This window comes from Pagrus major, chromosome 12, assembly GCF_040436345.1.
Source record: "Pagrus major chromosome 12, Pma_NU_1.0".
Classification (NCBI taxonomy): domain Eukaryota; kingdom Metazoa; phylum Chordata; class Actinopteri; order Spariformes; family Sparidae; genus Pagrus; species Pagrus major.
The window spans coordinates 3,838,681-3,857,996 of record NC_133226.1 but is presented as its reverse complement, the minus strand read 5'-3'; the positions used below and the strand labels follow the sequence as shown (position 1 = coordinate 3,857,996).

Below are 19,316 nucleotides of genomic sequence, written 5' to 3'. Positions count from 1 at the left end.
ATGTTCTTGAAATATAGCATGTCATGTAGTTCTCCCACCAATAGGCGGCAGCCATCACATATGGTCATGAAGAAAAATAGAAAACAGACTGGGCTCTCGGTAGAGGCCTTCTCTGCCTTTGTCATGACATTGTGTTTGATAAGACAGGAGAAGATCATTCAGAAGCAGGTGGATTTTGGGATAAACAGAGACTGTTGTTTTACTGCACAAGGCCCGGTTCAGATTCTATTAGTAATGGGATAATAACAGAATGATGATAAATAGGAGAGCAATAATTAGTAACAGGAACAAGTCCAGACTTCACCAGCAGGGGTTAAGTGTCATTTCTGAGGGGGAGCCCTTGTCTCATGAATGAATAGAGAGTATTTCTTCTACAGAGAGTTTCAGTGAAAGCTGCTGTGGAAACTGTTCTGTGGATTGTCTACAGCAACAGTGGCTGTTTCTGGAAAGAGATGTAGCTGTTGATTTTTCCAAATACCAGACACTGAATTACATGAATCTCTATTGAATTAGTTACTAATAGCACAGACATATATCTCAAATTGGACTACAAGATCAGCTTAATACAATAAATGTGTTCGTGTGTTTGTATGCCCGCTGCCGCTTTGTGGCGACCACGGCTGTTTAGTAAAGTCAAAGAAAAGGAGCCGCCATTCTCCCTTTGATTGGTCAGTGTGACAGTGACTGAAAGCGGCTGTTTCAAGTAATACATTGAAGAGTTGGCAACGCTGCTGACGATGAAGGAGAGCTGTGCTCCGGTGGGCTTTAGTCCCTTGGCTTATGTGTCTTACATGAAACATATGACCTATGTAGAGGAGGCCATACTACAGGCACGTCTCCAGGGGGGCCTGACAGGAAGTAGCCTACAGATGCGTCCACAATATATCTAATTGACATTATTATTGCATAATATTAGCTATATTGTACATATGGTGGAAACAGATATTCGTGTGTTGTTGACGTTTTATTTTGAAAGAAAAACTAGGACGTTCATCTGGGAAAAAACAAGTAACCTCTAAAAAGAGAAAGAGACAAAGCGGAAGTGAAGAGGGGATATCTCTCTTGCATCTGGACTTTCTCTCCGTAACCAAGGTAACGCTAGCTTCGTGGAGACAGGCTCCAGCATTAATAATGCTAGCTTGGCTGAGACACCAGCTAACTAACCAAGCTAGCTGTGTGAATGGTGCCACGCAGCCACTATTCTGTCAAACCCCTCTGAAGGGAGTTAACGCCAATTTGCCTGAGCAAACACGTCCATTAATGTTAGCATGTTTACGGACGAAGCCCTGGACTCAGTGAGTATCCAGTCTCAGTGGAGGAAATCTCAGCAGTCGGCGCAGGAGTCGGTATGTTTGAACAACAGTGTGAACTTTAGCTCTCAAATTGCTGTTAGCATGAATCACAGTGTGAAATGTTCTTGTTGAAAAGATTACAGAAACAGTACTTTGAAATATGTATTTTTACATTAGTGAATAAACAAGCTGTTCTCAGAGGAAAATAAGGTCACAGAATACTGTTTGAAGCAAGAAAAATGGCAGGGTCCGCCACATATAAACAAAGTAAAAGTGTTGTAACAAAAATCAATATTCCAGCACACACCAGGATAGACTTACACTAATTTCTTGTCAGTTTATTTAAAACAGTATTGTGTTGTCCTTTAAGGTCAGATTGTTTATTCAGTTTATTCAGTCATGAAAGCTAGAGTTTGTTTATGCATTCAGTCAATGAAGATCTTTCTCTTCTGATTATAATTTCTTCCTTAAAATTACATAGTGCCCCTATGGGTAAATGGGCCTTTATTTGCTGGCATTTCAGAGAGGCTGTCAGACCAAAGCGGTGCACAGTGCTGAGGCAGAGGTCCAGACAGTGTCGACTACCATCACCGGTACCCAAACGGAGCCAAGGCACCAGGCTACAGAGCAGCTCCTTCAACAGAGCCACAACGAGCCGGAGCCCCCTGGCCTGAAGGACTTCCTGCAGCGGGTCGAGGACAGGGTCATCAGAGAGCTGGTGAGAAATGCCAAGAGTCATGCTTTCGATGGGTTCCAGGTGAACTGGGAAGATCACAGTAATCTGGTAAGCAGAACCAATGAATCCAACAAAAATGGTGCCAGCTTTGTAAGCCAATAGTTTCAATATTTTGCAGCAGTTTTGTGGACACAGACTCTTCATGGATAGTTCTTTTTTTGTATTGTAGGTTTCATGCCTCCATCGCCTTCAACATCCCAGCGCTCTAGAGAGAGGCCTTCATGTAACCAGTGTGTCCTGGAGTTGTACAGGTGCAGTTATCGCCTGTGCCTACGGACGGTATGTCAGTGTTTCACCTGTTGTTAACAATAATTAACAAGAAACATCAACAAGTGTTGTAGAAGCTTTCCTTTTGTCATCATGTGGTCAGTGTGGTTCATATTTGTGAGTGTGTGCTTTTGATGGGCAGGATCGATGATGGAGACTGGAGCACCGAGAGGTCATATGTCTGCACGTGGAACCTGGACCGTCGAGGCCTGAACCCCAAACAAGCTGATCTGGTCATCGATGCTCCCACTGCAGTCACCGCTCTGAGTTGTCACCCCAACCAGCCCGCCCTCATTGCAGGTACATCGCTCGTCTGTGTGTCACATCACAAACTGATTACAGACTCTTTCTGCAAGCTTACAACCCTGGATCAGACCAACTTGGATACAAACATCTCAACTAAACTTCAGGTTTTTTAAAGTAATTAAACATGTTGTGTTGTCGACCTGAGGAAAAGAGAAGATTTTAATTGTCAGCAGATTACATTTCTAATACTTCTGGTATTGTTTCATATTAAAGGAGCATTCTATAGTTTAGGTGAAGAAATGTTAATGAGCAGAGAAAGATCTTCATTGGCTGATTTTTTTTTTCTGCCTAAACAAACTAAATAATCAAACTCTCTTTGTTTTCATGACTGAATAAACAAACTGACCTTAAAGGACAACACAATTTATACAGTTTTACTTTGTTTATATGTGGCGGACCCTGCCACCTTTCTAGCTTCAAACAGTGTTCTGGGACCTTTTTTTCCTCTGAGAACAGCTTGTTTATTCACTTATGATAAAATACTTATTTCTGAATTTGTATAATTACCTCGTTAATATCGAAAATATTTAAATTCTCAGTTTGAATTTCTTCTCTAAGGTCCTTGCAATAAGTGTTCATTGGTGATAAAGCCCATTTAAGTTCTTATAAGATGCTCATTAACAGTAATATGACTAAATATGTGTAAATAATAGCATAATAAACATGTTTATTGTTGGATTATAAGGCAGTTATAAGAAACCTGTCAATTGTTTGTAGACACGTTAATGAATACTTTGAGTTTCTTATAATTCTTTGTATATGATAGCATTACAAACACATTTATTGAGTTTAAATAACTCATCTGTCATCATTAAAACTACTGATCTTGTAAAAATCAGTGGAGCTCAGAATAACCTGTTTTAACTGTGTTTCACTGAGGTCTGTGCCTGTCTCTGCAATCACACTGAGCAGAGCTGTGTGTGTGTGTGTGTTGCTGTGGCTGTGGCTGCAGGGGGTCTGTACAGTGGAGAGGTAGTGGTGTGGGACACCAGTCAGACTCAGGACCCTATACTGGTTCAAAGTGGGATGTCAGCAGACAGCCACAGAGAGCCTGTTTATCAGGTGAGTCAGCACAATCTGTTTTGCTTTCTATTCAAACACTGCTATTTTCCAATCAGCATGGATCACTACTGATACTTGATACCATACTTGGCCTGTTTGATTCCAGTGTTGAGCATTAGTGTCTGGAGATACACCTTGTGTTGAGCTCAGCTGCAAGAATAAGGGTGCTGTTGTATGCTGCTGTCTGTCATCATGAAACATTTTGTTACTGTGGAGAGAAGACGAATAAAGAACTTGTCTGCAACACTTCAACCGTGTGTCCTCTGTGTACGGTGTGTGTGTAGGTCGCCTGGGTGCCCCTGCAGAAGAAAGGAGAATTTGGGGTGCTGAGTGCAAGTTCAGGAGGAAGGGTGCTGCTGTGGACCATGGACTCAGACCAGGGCAGGTTGGTCCTGATTGATGCCTATGCTTTGGTACGACAGCAGGTTCCCCACAGCAGCTGCACTAGCTTCAAGGTGAGCCTCAGGTGGAAATCAAAATCCTTGAACAGGTGACAAGATGAGACTCCAGTTACAGTTGTTACGTTTCAAATGATTGTCCAGGGAGGATTCAGGATCATTCACTGTTTACTTTACATGCATAAAAATGAAAAGTGTTTTGATGGCATATGACTGTAAATGCAGGAACTTTATCAAAATGATGTTAAAAGGAACAAAAAAACTCTAGGGGGTTCATCTCTTCATTTTAGCAGCATGGCTTGAAGAATGTCCAAACTCATTAATAAATATGAAAGAAAAGACAATGAAATGAAAATGAAAGAAAATACAGACAGAACAAGACACAAACTGTAATACAATTTTAAAAACTGTGAAAGAAGAGTTTAAAATGAAAAAGAAAAAAAAGCAGTTTGTCCAAATGAGGATTCATCTAAAGGCATCTTAACTACTTTATCTCCACGTGTCACTTAGTGCAACCAGGTCAGCAAATCTGGTTAAATGATAAAAAAAACTTAACATATTTAATTTCTTAAGAACAGGACAACAATGTGATATTACTGGCTCCCTGTCTGAAATATTAATTGCTTGATTGTAAATCATTATAAGGTTGTTGTTGATGCTGCTTTGTCATTGTGAGGATGTTAGCATTTAGCTGAAAACACTACCTCACAGAGCTGCTAGCATGGCTGTGGACTGACGGAAGAAGTCACTGGACTGAGACGGAGCTACTCAATTAATTTATGTTTCAGTAAAATCGATCAATCAATCTTTATTTGTTTGTCGAAGTGTCCTTGAGCAAGATACTGAACCCCAAATTGCTCCTGATGAGCAGTTGGCACCTTGCATGGCAGCCTCTGCCATCAGTGTATGAATGTGTGTGTGAATTGGGTGAATGTGCCAAGTATTGTAAAGCGCCTTGAGCTGTCGGTAGACTAGAAAAGCAAGACCATAATAATTGAAATATCAATTGAAATTGAAATATGAATACTAATAATACTAAAAGTATGATAATAATAATAGTAACAATAAAAATAGGAGTCGAGCAGGGCCACAACAGCAGGGCCAACCACCATCCATGGGAACTGCGAGACGAGAGAGCACAGAGACTCCGGTCAGTCAGTAACATGCTGTAATGAGCATGTTATGAGCAGTGAGTGGGAAAACTGTACTCTGTCTGAGTACAGGTATACAAAGATAACTGTTGATATGTTTGTTTTTTTTAACCATGAAGCGATCACTAGTGCCTCAGAAACAGTTTCAGTCAGAGCTTTTTGCCTGCCAGTCATATCTGGGTTAACCACTGTGTGTTTTCTATGGCTACTTCACATGGAGAAAATAGAGCCAGAGCATTCAGGTGAATGGAGGGTATTCTGTTCATACACACACACACACACACACACACACACACACACACACACACACACACACACACACACAGGTCACGTTCACATGGACTGTGAATGCTTATTAGGTGAAGAGTGATCGTCTTTATTTTAATGAATGGAATTATTTGATAACAGCACAGATATAGAGTGAATAACACGTGTAGCTTTGTGTTGCCCATAGGCCCGAGGCAGCAGCACTGTGGGTGTCACCTCCCTGGCCTTGTCTCCCTGGGACTCCGACACCTTCCTGGTGGGCTCCGAGGGTGGCCTGCTGCTCAGATGTTCCTTCTCAACCCAGACACCGGCTGCAGCGCCCTCCGAAGGCCACAGTGTGACACTGAGAGCCCCGGCAGTCTTCTCATTTAGGCCTCGCAGTGGCCCTGTCCACTCCGTACACTGCTCACCTTTTCACAGGTCACAGCTCTGCTCACCCACACATGATCATTACTGGAGTGATCAGCAGACACGTTACAGGTGACAGAAACAGTGACACTGTCCTGACATGTGTCTCTTGTTGCCTGCAGGAACCTGTTTGTGAGTGCAGGGACCGATGGTCTGGCCCACATCCACTCTCTCTTGCAGGCGAACCCGCTGCTCTCTCTCAGGGTTTCAGACTCCTACGTGTTCCAGGTGCAGTGGTCACCAACCAGACCACTGGTGTTTGCTGCAGCCACCGGACAAGGTACAACATGAGAACATTGTAGATACACTTAATTTGGTGTTAGGCCATGTTTTTATAGTATATACTATATACTGCTCTGATTCATATCTTTCAAATAATTAAGTGTGATGTGTTGTTCTATTAAGAGCTCCCAACCTGATATCTACAACACAGCATGATATGTTGTGCTGTGTAACTGGACCATTAGTACGTGAGGATGCAGACAGAGGTATCCTTCTTGACTCTCACACCATGTCTCTCTCTCTCTAGGTGATGTGCAGATATTCGACCTGGGCCGCAGGTCCCTGAGGCCAGCAGCTACCATCGAGCCGGGAGGTGTGGGCCAAGCTGCTACTTCTTTGGCCTTCAACTGTCAGAACCCTAACCTCTTAGCAGTGGGGAGGACAGATGGGACAGTTGGTGTTTGGCAGCTCAGCGGAGATTTGATGGAGCAGAAACCCAGAGAGAGCAGCCAGCTGGAGCAGATAGCCAATCAGGTGGTGGGATGAGACATACTACCCTGGGACAGTTGAAGTCTGCTTCATATCTCTAATTTTTGTGATTTTTTTTTTTCATGCTCACATGTCAAAGAACTACAAAACAGTCATTAAATTGTGGAAGTGGAATTAAAACAACAGAGTATTGGTTTCCAGTTCTAACCAGTAGCGTTTATTAAAGCACACTGCAGTTGTTCAGGTGTTGTTACAACATTATTGTTACTATAAGGTTGTTAAATTCATCAGAAGCACAAGCTAAAACAGCTAAAACAATCACATTCAAATGCAGACAGATTCACTATGCTATCATGAGAAGCACGAAGAGTTAAGGGTAGAGCGAGATAAATAGTACAGATAGTTGTTAATAGTGAGTATTCCTAGTGTTACAATCATGCAGTTTCAGCCATGTGTTCGTGTTGAAGTGTGTGTGGGAAAACGCATCCCGATTGGTCACTGGTGGGCGAGGGATCAGTTGACAAAGAGCGAGCGGGTGAATTCGACAAAGTCGAAAGCTGTCGGCAGCTCGCGGCCCTTGCTGTCGAGGAAGGGCTTCATGTGTGAGAGGCAGTAATCTGCCTGCTCCTTGGTCAGGTTCTGAAAGGGAGAAGAAGACAGTTAGACCTCCACGAAGACTCGACAATCAGACTGAATCCAGAGTGAGCAGTGAACACATCTGACCTGGTAGAGCTCTTCTTTAGTGACGTAGGGTTTGTTCTCAGTGCTCAGAGCTCGGAAGGCGCTCTCTATCTCCTCACTGGACTTGACGTTCTCTGTCTCGCGGCTGATCATGAATGCCATGTACTCCTGCAACGACACGTTGCCATCCCTGCAACAACACATTCCTCATAGTTAGGCAGCAAACACAACAGTATTCAAAATACCATACAGCCATACTGCTGACACTTAACACCCCTAATAAAGTCATTTATTAAACATGTGACGGACCTGTTGGGATCAACAGTATCCAGTATGGACTCAAACTCAGGATCTGGTTCGCCTTCTTCCACCATGGGCAGGTCGTAGCCCAGCGAGCGTAGACATGACTTGAACTCTTGGTGGTTTAGACGGCCAGACTTCTCCTTGTCGAAATGCCTGCAAATCAACAGGTGTAGATGAGGATGTGACTTGTCAGATCAGACACAGTAATATGTCATGATGAAGTCAGGTCAGAGACACTCACTTGAACATCATGCTGAACTCCTTCAGAGCCTCCTCTGTCACTCCAGTGGTGTTCCTGGAAGAGAAAGATGGAGGAACATGAGCACAATGCAGTATCAACACTGCCTTAAATTTGCAACCTTAGGGGTGTCTGAATTCCAGGGATTCCATGTTGGTGTGTACCTGGCCTGTATTTGTTGCTCCAGGTTGTGCTGCATTCTCATTCCCAATTGGTCTAGTTGGTCCCACTGCTGGGCCAGGCCCACTGTACTGTGCTCTGTGTACTTGTTGTCCAAGATAAGCGCTTCCTCCATAGCTGCACCCAGGTCTTCAATCTTCTTTAACTGGCTGCGCATAGCCCGGATTTCCTGGTGCTTACGCTACACACACACAAACAAACACACAAAACACATCAACAATGTGTCACATGGTGTCCAGCCTATACCTCAACTCAGAATTCAGCTAACAAGAACTTGTTTTTGGACTACTTGTCCACTGGGAAAGTAATACTTCTTTTACTCTTTTACTCTGACACATCTCTAGCAGTGTTTAGCGATGCATGATATGGACTTTCTTCTAGCTGATACCAAGAGCTTTTCCTTGCCGATAAGACTAAGATGTAGTGAACAAAGATGGATGATTTAATAATTCACATCTCTAATAAAGTTTGTTGGGTTAAAATGCAGACTTTTCCCTCTCTCTGAACCCTTATGGTACAGTTTTTTATTGCAAATTACAACCCTGTTGTCTGCCTCCGAGCTACCGGTGACGACATGTTTGACTCTCCAGTGTACACTGCAGGGCTCAACCCGCACTGCACTTCTCTTTCTCTGTGTTTATTAGAGGATCTTACACCAACTGCATACTGTCACCTTCTTAGGCCGGGGAATATATCCCTAGTTAACATGTAGTCATTTGCAACGGTGAGTGATATTTACCTTGGTGGCCTCCAGTTGGGACTCCAGGGTACCAGACTCTTCCACCATACATGACCTGACACCAACAAAAACTAATATTAGAAAAGAACCAGCAGAGTCTGGTAAAACTACTGCATTCACTCTGACACACACTGTTAGGAAGACTCACATCCTCTACATCCAGTATTTCCACCAAACCTTTCTGAACCAAAATTAAATGGAGTGTTTGAAGGTGAAAGTTCATGGGTGTAAAATTTGGCATGTCACTATTGTGACTAAATATCTTCACATTCGAAGGTGGACCCATTTGCTGTCTTTACTGCCACAGAGTGGAGCTGCATTCATGCCAAGAATCTACTGGTAACCCAAACCATGCAAGGCAAGGGCTACTGGACACAGAGGTGGAAACTGCAGCAGTGCATTAGTACTTCATGAATATGAAAGTCAGTTTTCTGTTACAGAGGATGAATAGTGCAACCTGCACACAAGCTGACATATAACCCACAGTGACCCAATGGGACCAGATTACACTACATTTTCTTTAATTACTCCAATTGCACTGTTCAGAGTGTGTGTTTATGTACAATGGAAGCCAATAATGAGCAGTTTCCATCCCTGAGGTGCATACAGTAACAAGGTGACAACTAGCCAGTCCACTGGTTAAAGCAGTGCTGACTGCAGCCTGGTGCTCTTGAGTCTGAGGACCGGGTGAATGTTAGTATAGCAGGAAGGTACTGAGCACACCAGATACCAACATGGTGTTTTTAGATTGAAGTGCATGAGGTCACACAGCCCTGACGGCACTATGTGTGTCAGAATAAGCAAAAGAAAATAGAGCAAGGCTTGAAAGAGGTTGACCTTCCAGAAAGATCATCAGCAACTTGGTATTGATAGACACAGATAACCCGTCGATAGGCTATGCTATTCAAAGAGAGGATGGGGAAGGAGGAAGGACCAGAGATTAAACATCAGACAAGAAAACGGAGCAACAACACAGGGAATATGTCAGAAAGTAATCATCTACATCAAGAAGAAATAAGGGGAACATGTTATAGACCGGTCCTGTAATACCCCTTTTCCACTGGTCAAAAATCCCACTTAAACCTGCTTAGATCCTGTGTTTTTTTAACCTCGGCTCGGCTTTGATCTTAACGCAAGACCCGGATAAACATACTAAATGCCGCCGCGAGAAGTGATGACTCGTCATCAACATCCGGTGGTGGTGCGTAAATAAGGAAGGAATTTGGGATGTGGTCTATTCAAGGACATTTTATTACTGGACACAGTGTTGGAGGTGGAGCCCCGTTCATTCCTATGAAAGCTGCTCAGTGGTGTGTAGAAGCCAAAAAAGCTCGACTTCCCGGTGATGAAAATACCTGGATCGCAGACCAAGCTGGCTAACTTCCACTTTAGCGCCCGGCTAACTTGAATTGAGATAAAATAATTTAATCGTGCGGCTCTTCTAGACTTTGCAAATGTAATTGGACCAAATGGCGCAAATTGTAATAATGAAACAGGTCATTTTTTCGGGGGTTGTGACGCTCAAAATAATTTATCCACCATTTTACAGACACTTCTTTCACAATGGGTCTATTGTTGCTTTCTTTTCTATTACAACTGTTTCCGGCGTATTTGTGACATACAACGTAACGCTTCAGATAAAATCACAGCCTTGCCTGCGGGAAGTGGGAATGGGGTCAATACGCGATTTTTAGCGGGTGTACCTGCGTTTAAAAAACACGCGTAGACCCGCTAATGTTGGTGGAAAAGCAGCATAAGTGTGACCATTTCAAATCAACGCCCACCTTTGTCATCACAGACTTGCCTTCATCATCACATCATACTCACAACCACACACACATAAAAAAAGAGATATTAACCCATCCAGAAGATAGGTCCTGATGAGCACAGTAATCCCAAGCACCAGCGAGGAAGCAGCCAAGAGGAAGGAGAGAGAGGGGGGGAGAAACAAATACACGTTAATATGAGGTAATGACGCAACAATCATTGCAAACAACTCATAAAACATGACAGGCTAAACACCAGTGTGGTCAGTGGTGAATGTGTTTGACAGCTTTGCTTTGAGACTGAGAACGGAGTGTTCAAATGTCACGTTTGTGCAAGAGAGCAAACACTTCACCAGTGAGCATGCTGAGCTTATCCAGCGGCTTTACAGGAAGACAAACACTGCAGAAAGCCCTGTCACACGCCTTTGTCATAACCTAGTAAGTCAACAGGTAATATGTGACTATCACACAGCTGAGACATTTTTATCTTTAAAAACACACATTCATGCTGGGTGGAAATGTTGATGTATGACACGGATATCAGCTCTTCTTTATAGAGATAGACTGTAAAGCCTTTAGCCCAGATGTGTAAAGGTTCAGCTACAAAGAACATGTCCTCTACCTCGTCTCCTGCAGCCACTGGTGGAAAGCGTTTGCGTGCTGTGCAAACTCCTGGCGCAACTTGTCATTTTCCTCCTGCCTCCTTTGCTCCTTCTGCAGCTCCAGCTCTCGCTCCTACACATTTACAGACAGAAAGACAGAGACAGCAGCAGGGTCAAATACACTGAAAACTAGTTGCAACTTCTGGATATATACAGTAAACATCTAAAACTCCCGGAAGGTTACTGGAAAACGTTGACATGCTTTATTTTCCAAAAAACACATGATTAATCTCATACTCTATTCACCCTCTATCTGAATGCTCCATTTCAGTGCCTGTCTCTTTAGGGGCCCCCTCCCAAAAAGCCCAGTCTGCTCTGATTGGTCAGCTCTCACAGGCCTGAGCAAGCATTGCAATTTCCTCACCAGCTCTGGCTGTTTTTTCGTAACCACGGCCATACTGTGTAGTGAGACATCACAACCTTATGGAAGTGCTGACAATACATTTAAAAAGGCACTGTTTCTGAGTGCGGGCTGTGTGCATTTCTCTATGGCTTGAGTGTTCTGATACTTTCACAGTATTTATATAGCTCCTAGACCCGCTTTATAATCAAAAAAGACATGGAAATCTCAATTGAGCCTGTAGTATACATGATACAAATGTCCCATACTGTAGAAAGTGACATTTATTGACCAAAAAAATCCTTGCTAACTGTAAATGACATATGTATGGGGCTAAAACACATTGAGGTACAGGGATGTTGGCTGGAGGTGAAAGATGCATTTGGCTTACAGGAGAAAGCAGACTGCATCTGTAAATAAGAATAAATATGTGTGCATGTGTATCTAGTCTTTAATGTGGAGACCTTGATGATCTTCTGCAGGTTCCCCCACGTTTCCTCCAGGGCCTCCATTGTGAACCAGGTGTAGGGGTTGGACACCACCTGGTAGCTCTTAATGTGATTGTCCAGCTCGGCCAGCTGGTTGAAATCGGCCTGAGCCGAGCTCAGCGAGGAGCGGAAGGCCTCGTGGGCCTCACGCAGCGCCCGGATCTCCTCCAGAGAGTTGCACCTCACTGGGTCTGTCAGATCCTCCTCTGCGTTCTCAAACCAGCTGTTGAAGGCTGATGCTTTCTTGGCAAATGTCAGGAATAAGTCCTCAACCTGGAGTGGGTGTGAAGAAGATACGATCCTTAAAACAATTCCAATTGACTTGATATTGCCTGAGGTTTGTTAAAATGCTTCAGCTGTATTCAAGCTTTGATTTTGGACAAAATCGCTTCACCACAGGATGCATTACCAGCCTATTTACCTTTCTGAAGTGCTCCTGAGCCTCCAGAAGCTTCTTCTTGCGAGCTGTTGAGTTGGACAGCAGCTGGTTCCAGCGCTTCATCAAGGCAGCGTGACGAGCTTCGATGGCTTTTGATTGGACGTGCTTGGCAGCCAGCAGCTGGTCCTTGAGAGCTGTAATGTTGGTGATACCCTCCTGCTGGAAGGCCTGGAGACCAGCATCAAATGTCTCCTGCAGACAGATACAGACAAATGATTTTTGTCAACGGAAAGAGTAACAAGTACCAAGGAAAGGTCGAACATCATTTCAGAGGATGGAGTACCTGCTTGGTGAGCAGAGTCTGCACAGAGGACAGGTCTCTGCCATAGTCATCAGTCTTCAGGCTGTTCTCTTTCTCACCTAAATACAAAGCACATCCACAGGTTCAGAAGAGATGGAGATAAAGACACACTGAATTAAGTTACACTCAGGTCTGGCTTCCCCAACAGTTAGCAAAAGAATAGTTTCATATTTGGAGACATGGACTTACTTGCTTTCTCTTTAATAGATACATGTAGGAACTATTTTATTCATCCATTATGTGATTCATTTCTGGCTACAGCACATGTTGCCAGATGTGGCTGATAAGTGTCTGTCTCCATTGGATTTTGTTTATTATCGCTCATTATCAATGTCCTGAACATCATGTCATCTATATCTACTTCAACAAACCTGTGTGACGTTGCAACTGATGACAATCTATTGTATTATAGTAGTAAGATTTTAGCCTGTGGAGGATTGAAGCCCTCTAGTTCTAGAAACACACAGTTGCTCCAGTATTTAGAAAATCAATAGAAGTCTCTTATTTTGGAATGACATTGCTCTTATAGAAAAGGAAGACAGAGGTGCGTACAGATCCAGGACTCCACCACGTCAGCCTTCCAGTTGAACTGCAGGAAGGCGGAGTTCTCATCCAGCTTGGCCTTCCTTTGAGCTGCTGCCCTCTCCAGCTCAGACACTTTGCCCCGCAGAGCCGACATCTTGGCACTGATGTTGTCCACATGATGGTTATTCTGTTAGAAACACAGAAGAACCATTGGAAATTATAATCAGGACCGTTGCCTTGCGACTGCATAAATCAACATCAATGAATTTTTTAGTGTTTTTAAAAACTTTCTCTTGATGCTTTAAAGTAGTACCTTCTTGATAAGCTCCTCTCCATTAGCACACACATCGTTGACTCTGTCCCTGTGCACAGTGAAGTCAGTCTCAAATGCTTCATGCTTTTTCAGCAAACCCTGTTGAGGAGAAGTGTTTCCTTGACACTCAGTAAAACTCATCACTTCTTACAGTTCAAAAACACTTAATTTACTATTCTATAACCCAGAGGGCTGTTAGAAGAAAAAGCACCTGCACAGCAGCCAGCGTATCTCCATAGTCCTCACTCCCCACTAGATTCAACTTCTCATTAATCCAAGCTTCTTCCTCTTCCACGTTCGCCACAAACTGCTGGTACTCCAGCGACTCCTCCAGCCTCTGTCCCCTGGGAGAAAACACACACGTTGTTAATTTTTACACACCTACTTCCATCTATGCGTCTGCCTGGCAGGCTGTGTGAAATTCAGCTGGCTTACCTTGCTCCAGATAAGTCTTTGAGTTCCTTCCAGTGGTCGACAAACTGGGCAAGCCTCTGCTGGATCTCCTCCTGGCCGATGGTGTTGTCATCAGACAGCTTCTTCCCAGTATCCAGCACCGACTAAGAGCACACACAACATGGTAACCACTGGTAACCAAAGATAAACTAGTTCCCAGTATATTAAGGAGATCATATGCAACTAACACAGTTTTAATACCAGGTCAGTTATACAATAGTCCAAATATTGCAACTCATAATACTGCTATGCTATTGTAGCCTCATTCAGTTGACAGATGGGGCCACAAAGCATTTAATATGATAAACATTGATATCTGGACTTGAAATATGGTACATCAGTATATTCATTTTTTCTTACAGGTATAAGCCTTGAGAGGGACACAAGTAGATAGCCAGCTTCAGAGCCTGCTTTACACAAACTCTGTGGTCTATTTAAATTAACTGAACAATACACAGTGGATCAATAGATGAGTCTGTTACCTGAATGGCCGGCTCATGGGCTCCCAGCTCAGCCTCCAGCCTCTTGTGTTTCTTCCTCAAATTCTGTACTCCTGTCAAATCACGTCCGTAGTCCTCCGAACTTACGAGCAGCTTCTTTTCTCTGTGTGGGGTCAAGGCAGAAAACAAAAGATGTTTAAGTTATGTGTGTCTTTCAATAACCCAATAGAAGAAAGGAAAAGATCATCTCATCCCCTCTCCACCATGATTCCTTTGCAGATGACTACATGATCTCTCTTACTTGATCCAAGATTCTTCATCATCCAGGTCCCTGAAGAACTGATGCAGACGGTGGGACTCGTTGAGTTTAGCGCGGCGACCAGCTGCCATGCTCTTGATCTTCGTGAAGCGGCTGTTGACGGCATCGCGCTTGTCCTTCACCTGTGATGTGTCGAAGGCGTTGCTGGCCATCAGACTGTCAGCCTGGCCGTTCAGATCTTTCAGACGATCCTGCAGGGAGCCGAGAGGAGGTCAGAGGCTCTCACTGTGATATATGAATGTTCCAACTTTTTTTTTCCTATTTGTGATGAGTCTAAATATTTAGTAATGTTCTGAAATAAGGTATTGTGTGTTCCCTGAATTACAGCTGAGCCATTTGTAATAATGAGTTTCATACCTCATGGGCAGAAATGTCAGCCTCCAGAAGCTGGTGTTTCTTCAGCAGGTTGTTGACTGAGGCCAGATCTTTGCCATAATCCTCAGAGGCAAGAAGAGCTTCCACCTGACAAACAAACGCGTCAGACCTTGAGATTAACTGCTGGACATTGCTGTGTCAGAGTTTTTACACACTTCTCTGAATGCAATTTCTCACCTCAGAGAGCCAGAAGTCGAAGTCCTTGATGCCCGTGTTGAAGTTCTGCTGCTTGTTGGCCTCTTTGAGTTTCTGGCTCTTTTCTGCAGATTTGTTGACAAGGAACTGCCACTGTTCATCCAGAGCATTGAGGCGTGCCTAAGGAATGGATGAGTCATGTTTGAACAAAGTTTTTTTGACTTATTTTGACACAAAAACACTAACCCTAACCCACCTTCTGGAGAGCTAAATGGCCTTGGTTTATTACCATAACCTTCTTTGGAGCAGGCACGTTAATTTTCTTCACCAGTTGCTGTCATATATACTATAGAGCTACCAACTCACTACCTGTCTGAAATTGATGTGAGGATTGATGTGAAGTTCTTCTTGTTGTTCAGCCAATTCATAGGAATCAACTAGTTAAACCAGAGTAAATTCACCAGCAGCAGATGATATTATAGCCGGTGAAATTAATAATTAATACATTTTTCAATTAAAATTAAAACACAAAATGATTAACCGTTCAACTCTACCTTGTAGGATTTTCTCCATACTGGCCCAGTACAGTTTCCAATATGCTTTACGAGCATCTCTCCTATCTCTAGCCTGAACTTTCTCAAGCTCTTACATGGTTGGTCACAGATTTGTTGTCCTGACCTGTAATGCCTTACTCTTTGCCCTTGTTTTTTTTTTTTTTGGACTGTAAATCTAATTCTGCTGTTGAGCCATATCTGATGTGCCTGCTGAATACCCAATACTTAATGAATATTTAAAGCTACTACAAGGAACTTTCATTTTTTGTTGATTCTGGTGGCCCCTTCAGACAAAAGATGACGATGGTAAACTTTGTATTAGTGCCATGCCACCAGACTACAGAGCAGCATCTTTCCTCAAGCTGTGAGACTCCTCAATTATCTTCAGCACTCCGCCATAAAAAGATTGTTTTAATTTGATGACTTATCTGACCTGGAGAAGTTGGAATCGGGCCTGGTGACAGGCATTAAGAATAATTATAACAGCTATTTAGAAACAGTCAATCGTCTCACTGATGGCCTTCTGTAGGTCATATAGAGGCATCAGTATCAAAATGAGACCAGTTAAAAGTTCCTCGTAGTATGGTTAAAAATAAACTTGCACTTTGTTATACAGCATTCACAGTATGCACACATGATGAATATACCTTGACTGCATCCTCACTGCCGGCACAAGCTCCTCTTTGGATCAGGGCGTTGCCGGTATCAATGACTCCACGGATTCGGTCTGCGTTGGCATGTAGCTCAGCCTCAAATGCCTGATGTTTCTGATGCTTACTCTGACAGCACACAAAGAGGCAGGAAGGAACATGGACACAAAATGAGAACCACGGGGTGGACAGGATCCTGTTTATGGTGTAAATGCTCAGAACTCTCCTTAAATTGAGAGAAGTCATTTAACACTTAGCAAAGCTTTCATCCTTGCATTCTTAAGCAATTAGTTTGACCACTAATGATAAACAAACCTTTATCCAAAGCATAATGAGGCTGACATTAATGTCAAATGTTAATTAGTTTATAAAATTGTTTGGAACTGCAAAACTAGAAGGTGGAATATAAAATAATTACTTCAACACAGGACACGGACCATGACAGACAGTATGTCGGACACTTACAGGACACGACAAACAAGTAAACATAAAATGGCAGTGGCAATATAGAGGAAAACATCTGCAACAGCGCTAACTTTGAAAAAAAAACTTGTTGAAAGAAGAATCACTTCAAAGTTGCTTCATGTTTGTATTAAATTTACATTACCTTCTCAGCTGGCCTACAACACCCTCTTTATATATACTTTCTTCAGTATCATCATACACAGAGCCAGTTAGGGACCACTGATTGCTTCTCACAATTTAGAATTTATCAGCTTTACAACAGTGTCATGCTCCACTTGCTGTGCTATGACTGTACCTCAATTACATTTCCAAGCTTATTTGATTATTTTGACTGTGGAATCAAACATCTGAAGCAAGTTTGAAGATAACCCCCTCAAGAATTAAAAATAATGATGGAAGCCACACCCAACAACTAGTAGCCTTCTATGACAAAACAAACCTAGAATGAAATACAAAAATGAACACAGCAATAAGCATTTTTTTTTTAAATTAAAGTAATTAAAACCCAGATGGAAAAGAAGCTGGCACTAAACGGTGCTGATGAGGGACAAACTCAAGATGGACGGAGTGCTTATTCTACATCGTGTCTACACACACAGCAAAGACGTGGACACATGGAAGAGAACCTGCTCGGTTGTTAGTCAGCTGACAAACTACTTAAACTTACCAGCAGCTTGGACAGCTATAAAAAAATAAGACAGTGGGAGAAAAATTCAGTCTCACTTCAGACAGGACACAGGGAGGGATTTGACATTGTTAGAGAAGAGTATCATCAATAAAACAAGACAAAGCAGATAAGCAATTTTAATTTAGCCAACGACACACGACTGATATCTTTTTAACCCCCTGCTCTAGAATCAGTTACCATCCATGGAATGGTACTTTACTTTTATATTTACAATCCTTGAAAAAAGAATCAAGTGCCATCTTTTATACACTCACACTCCTTTCAGACTAGATCCTTTTTTCTGAACTTCTGGGAGTTAGACCTGTTCTAGTGGAAGCCAATTATGTACCTGGATGTTGGTCGGGTCCTTGTAAGACTCATCAGTTGCAGTCTGAAGCTTCTCGCTGATCCAAGCCTCAATTTCGTCCACATCCCTGCTGAACTGCTGCAAGGTCTGGGATTCACCCAGCTTGGAACGCTTTTCGATCATCTGGGCCTTCAGGTGGCGCCACCTTTCAAACATCAGAGTTTGAAGTTTAAAAATAGAGCCCAAACACAATTTTTTTTTTTTTTTGGACAAAGGTTGCCTTAGTTTGCTCACTAAATTACCTAGTGGTTCTGTCCTGTCTCAGTTGAAAAGCTAAGAAAAATGTCTATCCTCCTGCTACCCTAGGAAATGGTTTGGATCTCATCCCTATTCAACATTTAGAGAGACAGTACCAGTGTAGTTTCAAGTATCATCACTCACATTGTCAATCTGAACATTAGTCAGGATGCATGTATGGAGTAAAGGAAAAGGATTCATATGCTCTGTTTTATGTTTTGTGTCCTACCTGTCGAGGACTTCCTTGCGGCGGTTGAAGATCTCAGGTTTGGCATAATGGTCAGCTCCAATCAGCTGTTCAGCAAAGGACTGCAGAGCAGCAATCTTCTCCTCCTGTACAGCAGGGCAACATTTCATCATTAATGGAACACTATTGTGATCAATTTTCAAGCTTTTACTGAGCAGCAAAACATCTTACTGACCTGCACGTTAATGGCCTTGTCAAAGTCTTCATGTTTCTTGATGAGGGCCTCCACACTGTCCAGGGAGTCACCCTTGTCGTCACTGGCGAGGAAGGCTTCTCGAGCTGCCATCCAGTTCTCAGCCTGCTCACAGTCCCTGTTGAAGAGCTACAGGGGGACAAAGAGAGTCAGTAAGTCAGTGGAGGTTCAAACACATCTGTCAGTGACGACACAATAACTGTTTCTAATGGGGCACGCCGTGGACTCAACGTACCTGGAGCTCAAGGCACTGGTCTAACATCATTCGACGCTGCACCCAGGCCTTCTCCAGGTCAGCACGCTCACGGTCTAGAGCCTCAAGTTTCTGCTGAATCTCGGGACTAGCATAGTGGCCTCGCACCAGCAGCTGCTGGCCGAACTGTTCAAAGGCGTGGAAGGTACCAGCACGAGCATCGATCTCTGTGCGATGTTCCTGAAAAGATGGAAAAAGAAAAAAGAAAGATGGATGGGTGAAACCTGCAGAGACAAAGGCATCAATTTTGTACAGAAAAACAATAATAATAATAATTCAATACCTGGTGTCTTTCCAGAAGGGCCTCGGCTCCGGTCACATCCTTGGCAAGCTCCTCTGAGGACACAAGTCCTCGGATGCCATTAATCCATGACATCAGATCTCTGTG

General features: G+C 43.1%; 2 protein-coding genes across 4 annotated transcripts in view; one reads left to right on the top strand and one right to left on the bottom strand.

Moving 5' to 3' along the window:
* Positions 1 to 1,127: 1,127 nt before the first annotated feature.
* dync2i2 (dynein 2 intermediate chain 2) lies at positions 1,128 to 6,805 on the top strand. Its single transcript, XM_073478602.1, has 9 exons — positions 1,128 to 1,346; positions 1,816 to 2,076; positions 2,198 to 2,307; positions 2,438 to 2,595; positions 3,554 to 3,663; positions 3,948 to 4,118; positions 5,667 to 5,899; positions 6,010 to 6,167; positions 6,417 to 6,805. The coding sequence occupies exons 1-9, from the start codon at positions 1,269 to 1,271 to the stop codon at positions 6,653 to 6,655; spliced, it is 1,518 nt and encodes a 505-aa protein (XP_073334703.1). The 5' UTR covers positions 1,128 to 1,268; the 3' UTR covers positions 6,656 to 6,805.
* Positions 6,793 to 19,316, bottom strand: part of sptan1 (spectrin alpha, non-erythrocytic 1) — a 36,127-nt gene continuing 23,603 nt past the window's right edge. For 2 of the 3 annotated variants that reach the window (XM_073478593.1, XM_073478595.1), the window contains 26 exons: positions 19,212 to 19,311; positions 18,911 to 19,108; positions 18,658 to 18,804; positions 18,465 to 18,568; positions 17,981 to 18,143; positions 17,632 to 17,646; positions 16,497 to 16,628; positions 15,338 to 15,475; positions 15,143 to 15,247; positions 14,768 to 14,976; positions 14,509 to 14,629; positions 14,009 to 14,130; positions 13,785 to 13,917; positions 13,574 to 13,672; positions 13,288 to 13,447; positions 12,718 to 12,794; positions 12,417 to 12,626; positions 11,972 to 12,268; positions 11,128 to 11,240; positions 10,599 to 10,616; positions 8,740 to 8,794; positions 7,985 to 8,181; positions 7,824 to 7,877; positions 7,589 to 7,735; positions 7,322 to 7,469; positions 6,793 to 7,237 (listed from right to left, as the gene is read on the bottom strand). In XM_073478593.1, the coding sequence (XP_073334694.1) occupies positions 7,112 to 7,237; positions 7,322 to 7,469; positions 7,589 to 7,735; positions 7,824 to 7,877; positions 7,985 to 8,181; positions 8,740 to 8,794; positions 10,599 to 10,616; positions 11,128 to 11,240; positions 11,972 to 12,268; positions 12,417 to 12,626; positions 12,718 to 12,794; positions 13,288 to 13,447; positions 13,574 to 13,672; positions 13,785 to 13,917; positions 14,009 to 14,130; positions 14,509 to 14,629; positions 14,768 to 14,976; positions 15,143 to 15,247; positions 15,338 to 15,475; positions 16,497 to 16,628; positions 17,632 to 17,646; positions 17,981 to 18,143; positions 18,465 to 18,568; positions 18,658 to 18,804; positions 18,911 to 19,108; positions 19,212 to 19,311 (3,388 nt within the window). In that variant the 3' untranslated portion in view covers positions 6,793 to 7,111. The remainder of the gene's footprint in view (positions 7,238 to 7,321; positions 7,470 to 7,588; positions 7,736 to 7,823; positions 7,878 to 7,984; positions 8,182 to 8,739; positions 8,795 to 10,598; positions 10,617 to 11,127; positions 11,241 to 11,971; positions 12,269 to 12,416; positions 12,627 to 12,717; positions 12,795 to 13,287; positions 13,448 to 13,573; positions 13,673 to 13,784; positions 13,918 to 14,008; positions 14,131 to 14,508; positions 14,630 to 14,767; positions 14,977 to 15,142; positions 15,248 to 15,337; positions 15,476 to 16,496; positions 16,629 to 17,631; positions 17,647 to 17,980; positions 18,144 to 18,464; positions 18,569 to 18,657; positions 18,805 to 18,910; positions 19,109 to 19,211; positions 19,312 to 19,316) is intronic. The other variant, XM_073478594.1, reaches the window with a different exon arrangement.

Coding starts and splice junctions, on each gene's coding strand:
- dync2i2 (XM_073478602.1), top strand. CDS start 1,269: ATGTTTACGGACGAAGCCCTGGACTCAGTGAGTATCCAGTCTCAGTGG. Junction 1,347..1,815: donor AGCAGTCGGCGCAGGAGTCG/GTATGTTTGAAC, acceptor CTGGCATTTCAG/AGAGGCTGTCAGACCAAAGC. Junction 3,664..3,947: donor ACAGAGAGCCTGTTTATCAG/GTGAGTCAGCAC, acceptor GTGTGTGTGTAG/GTCGCCTGGGTGCCCCTGCA.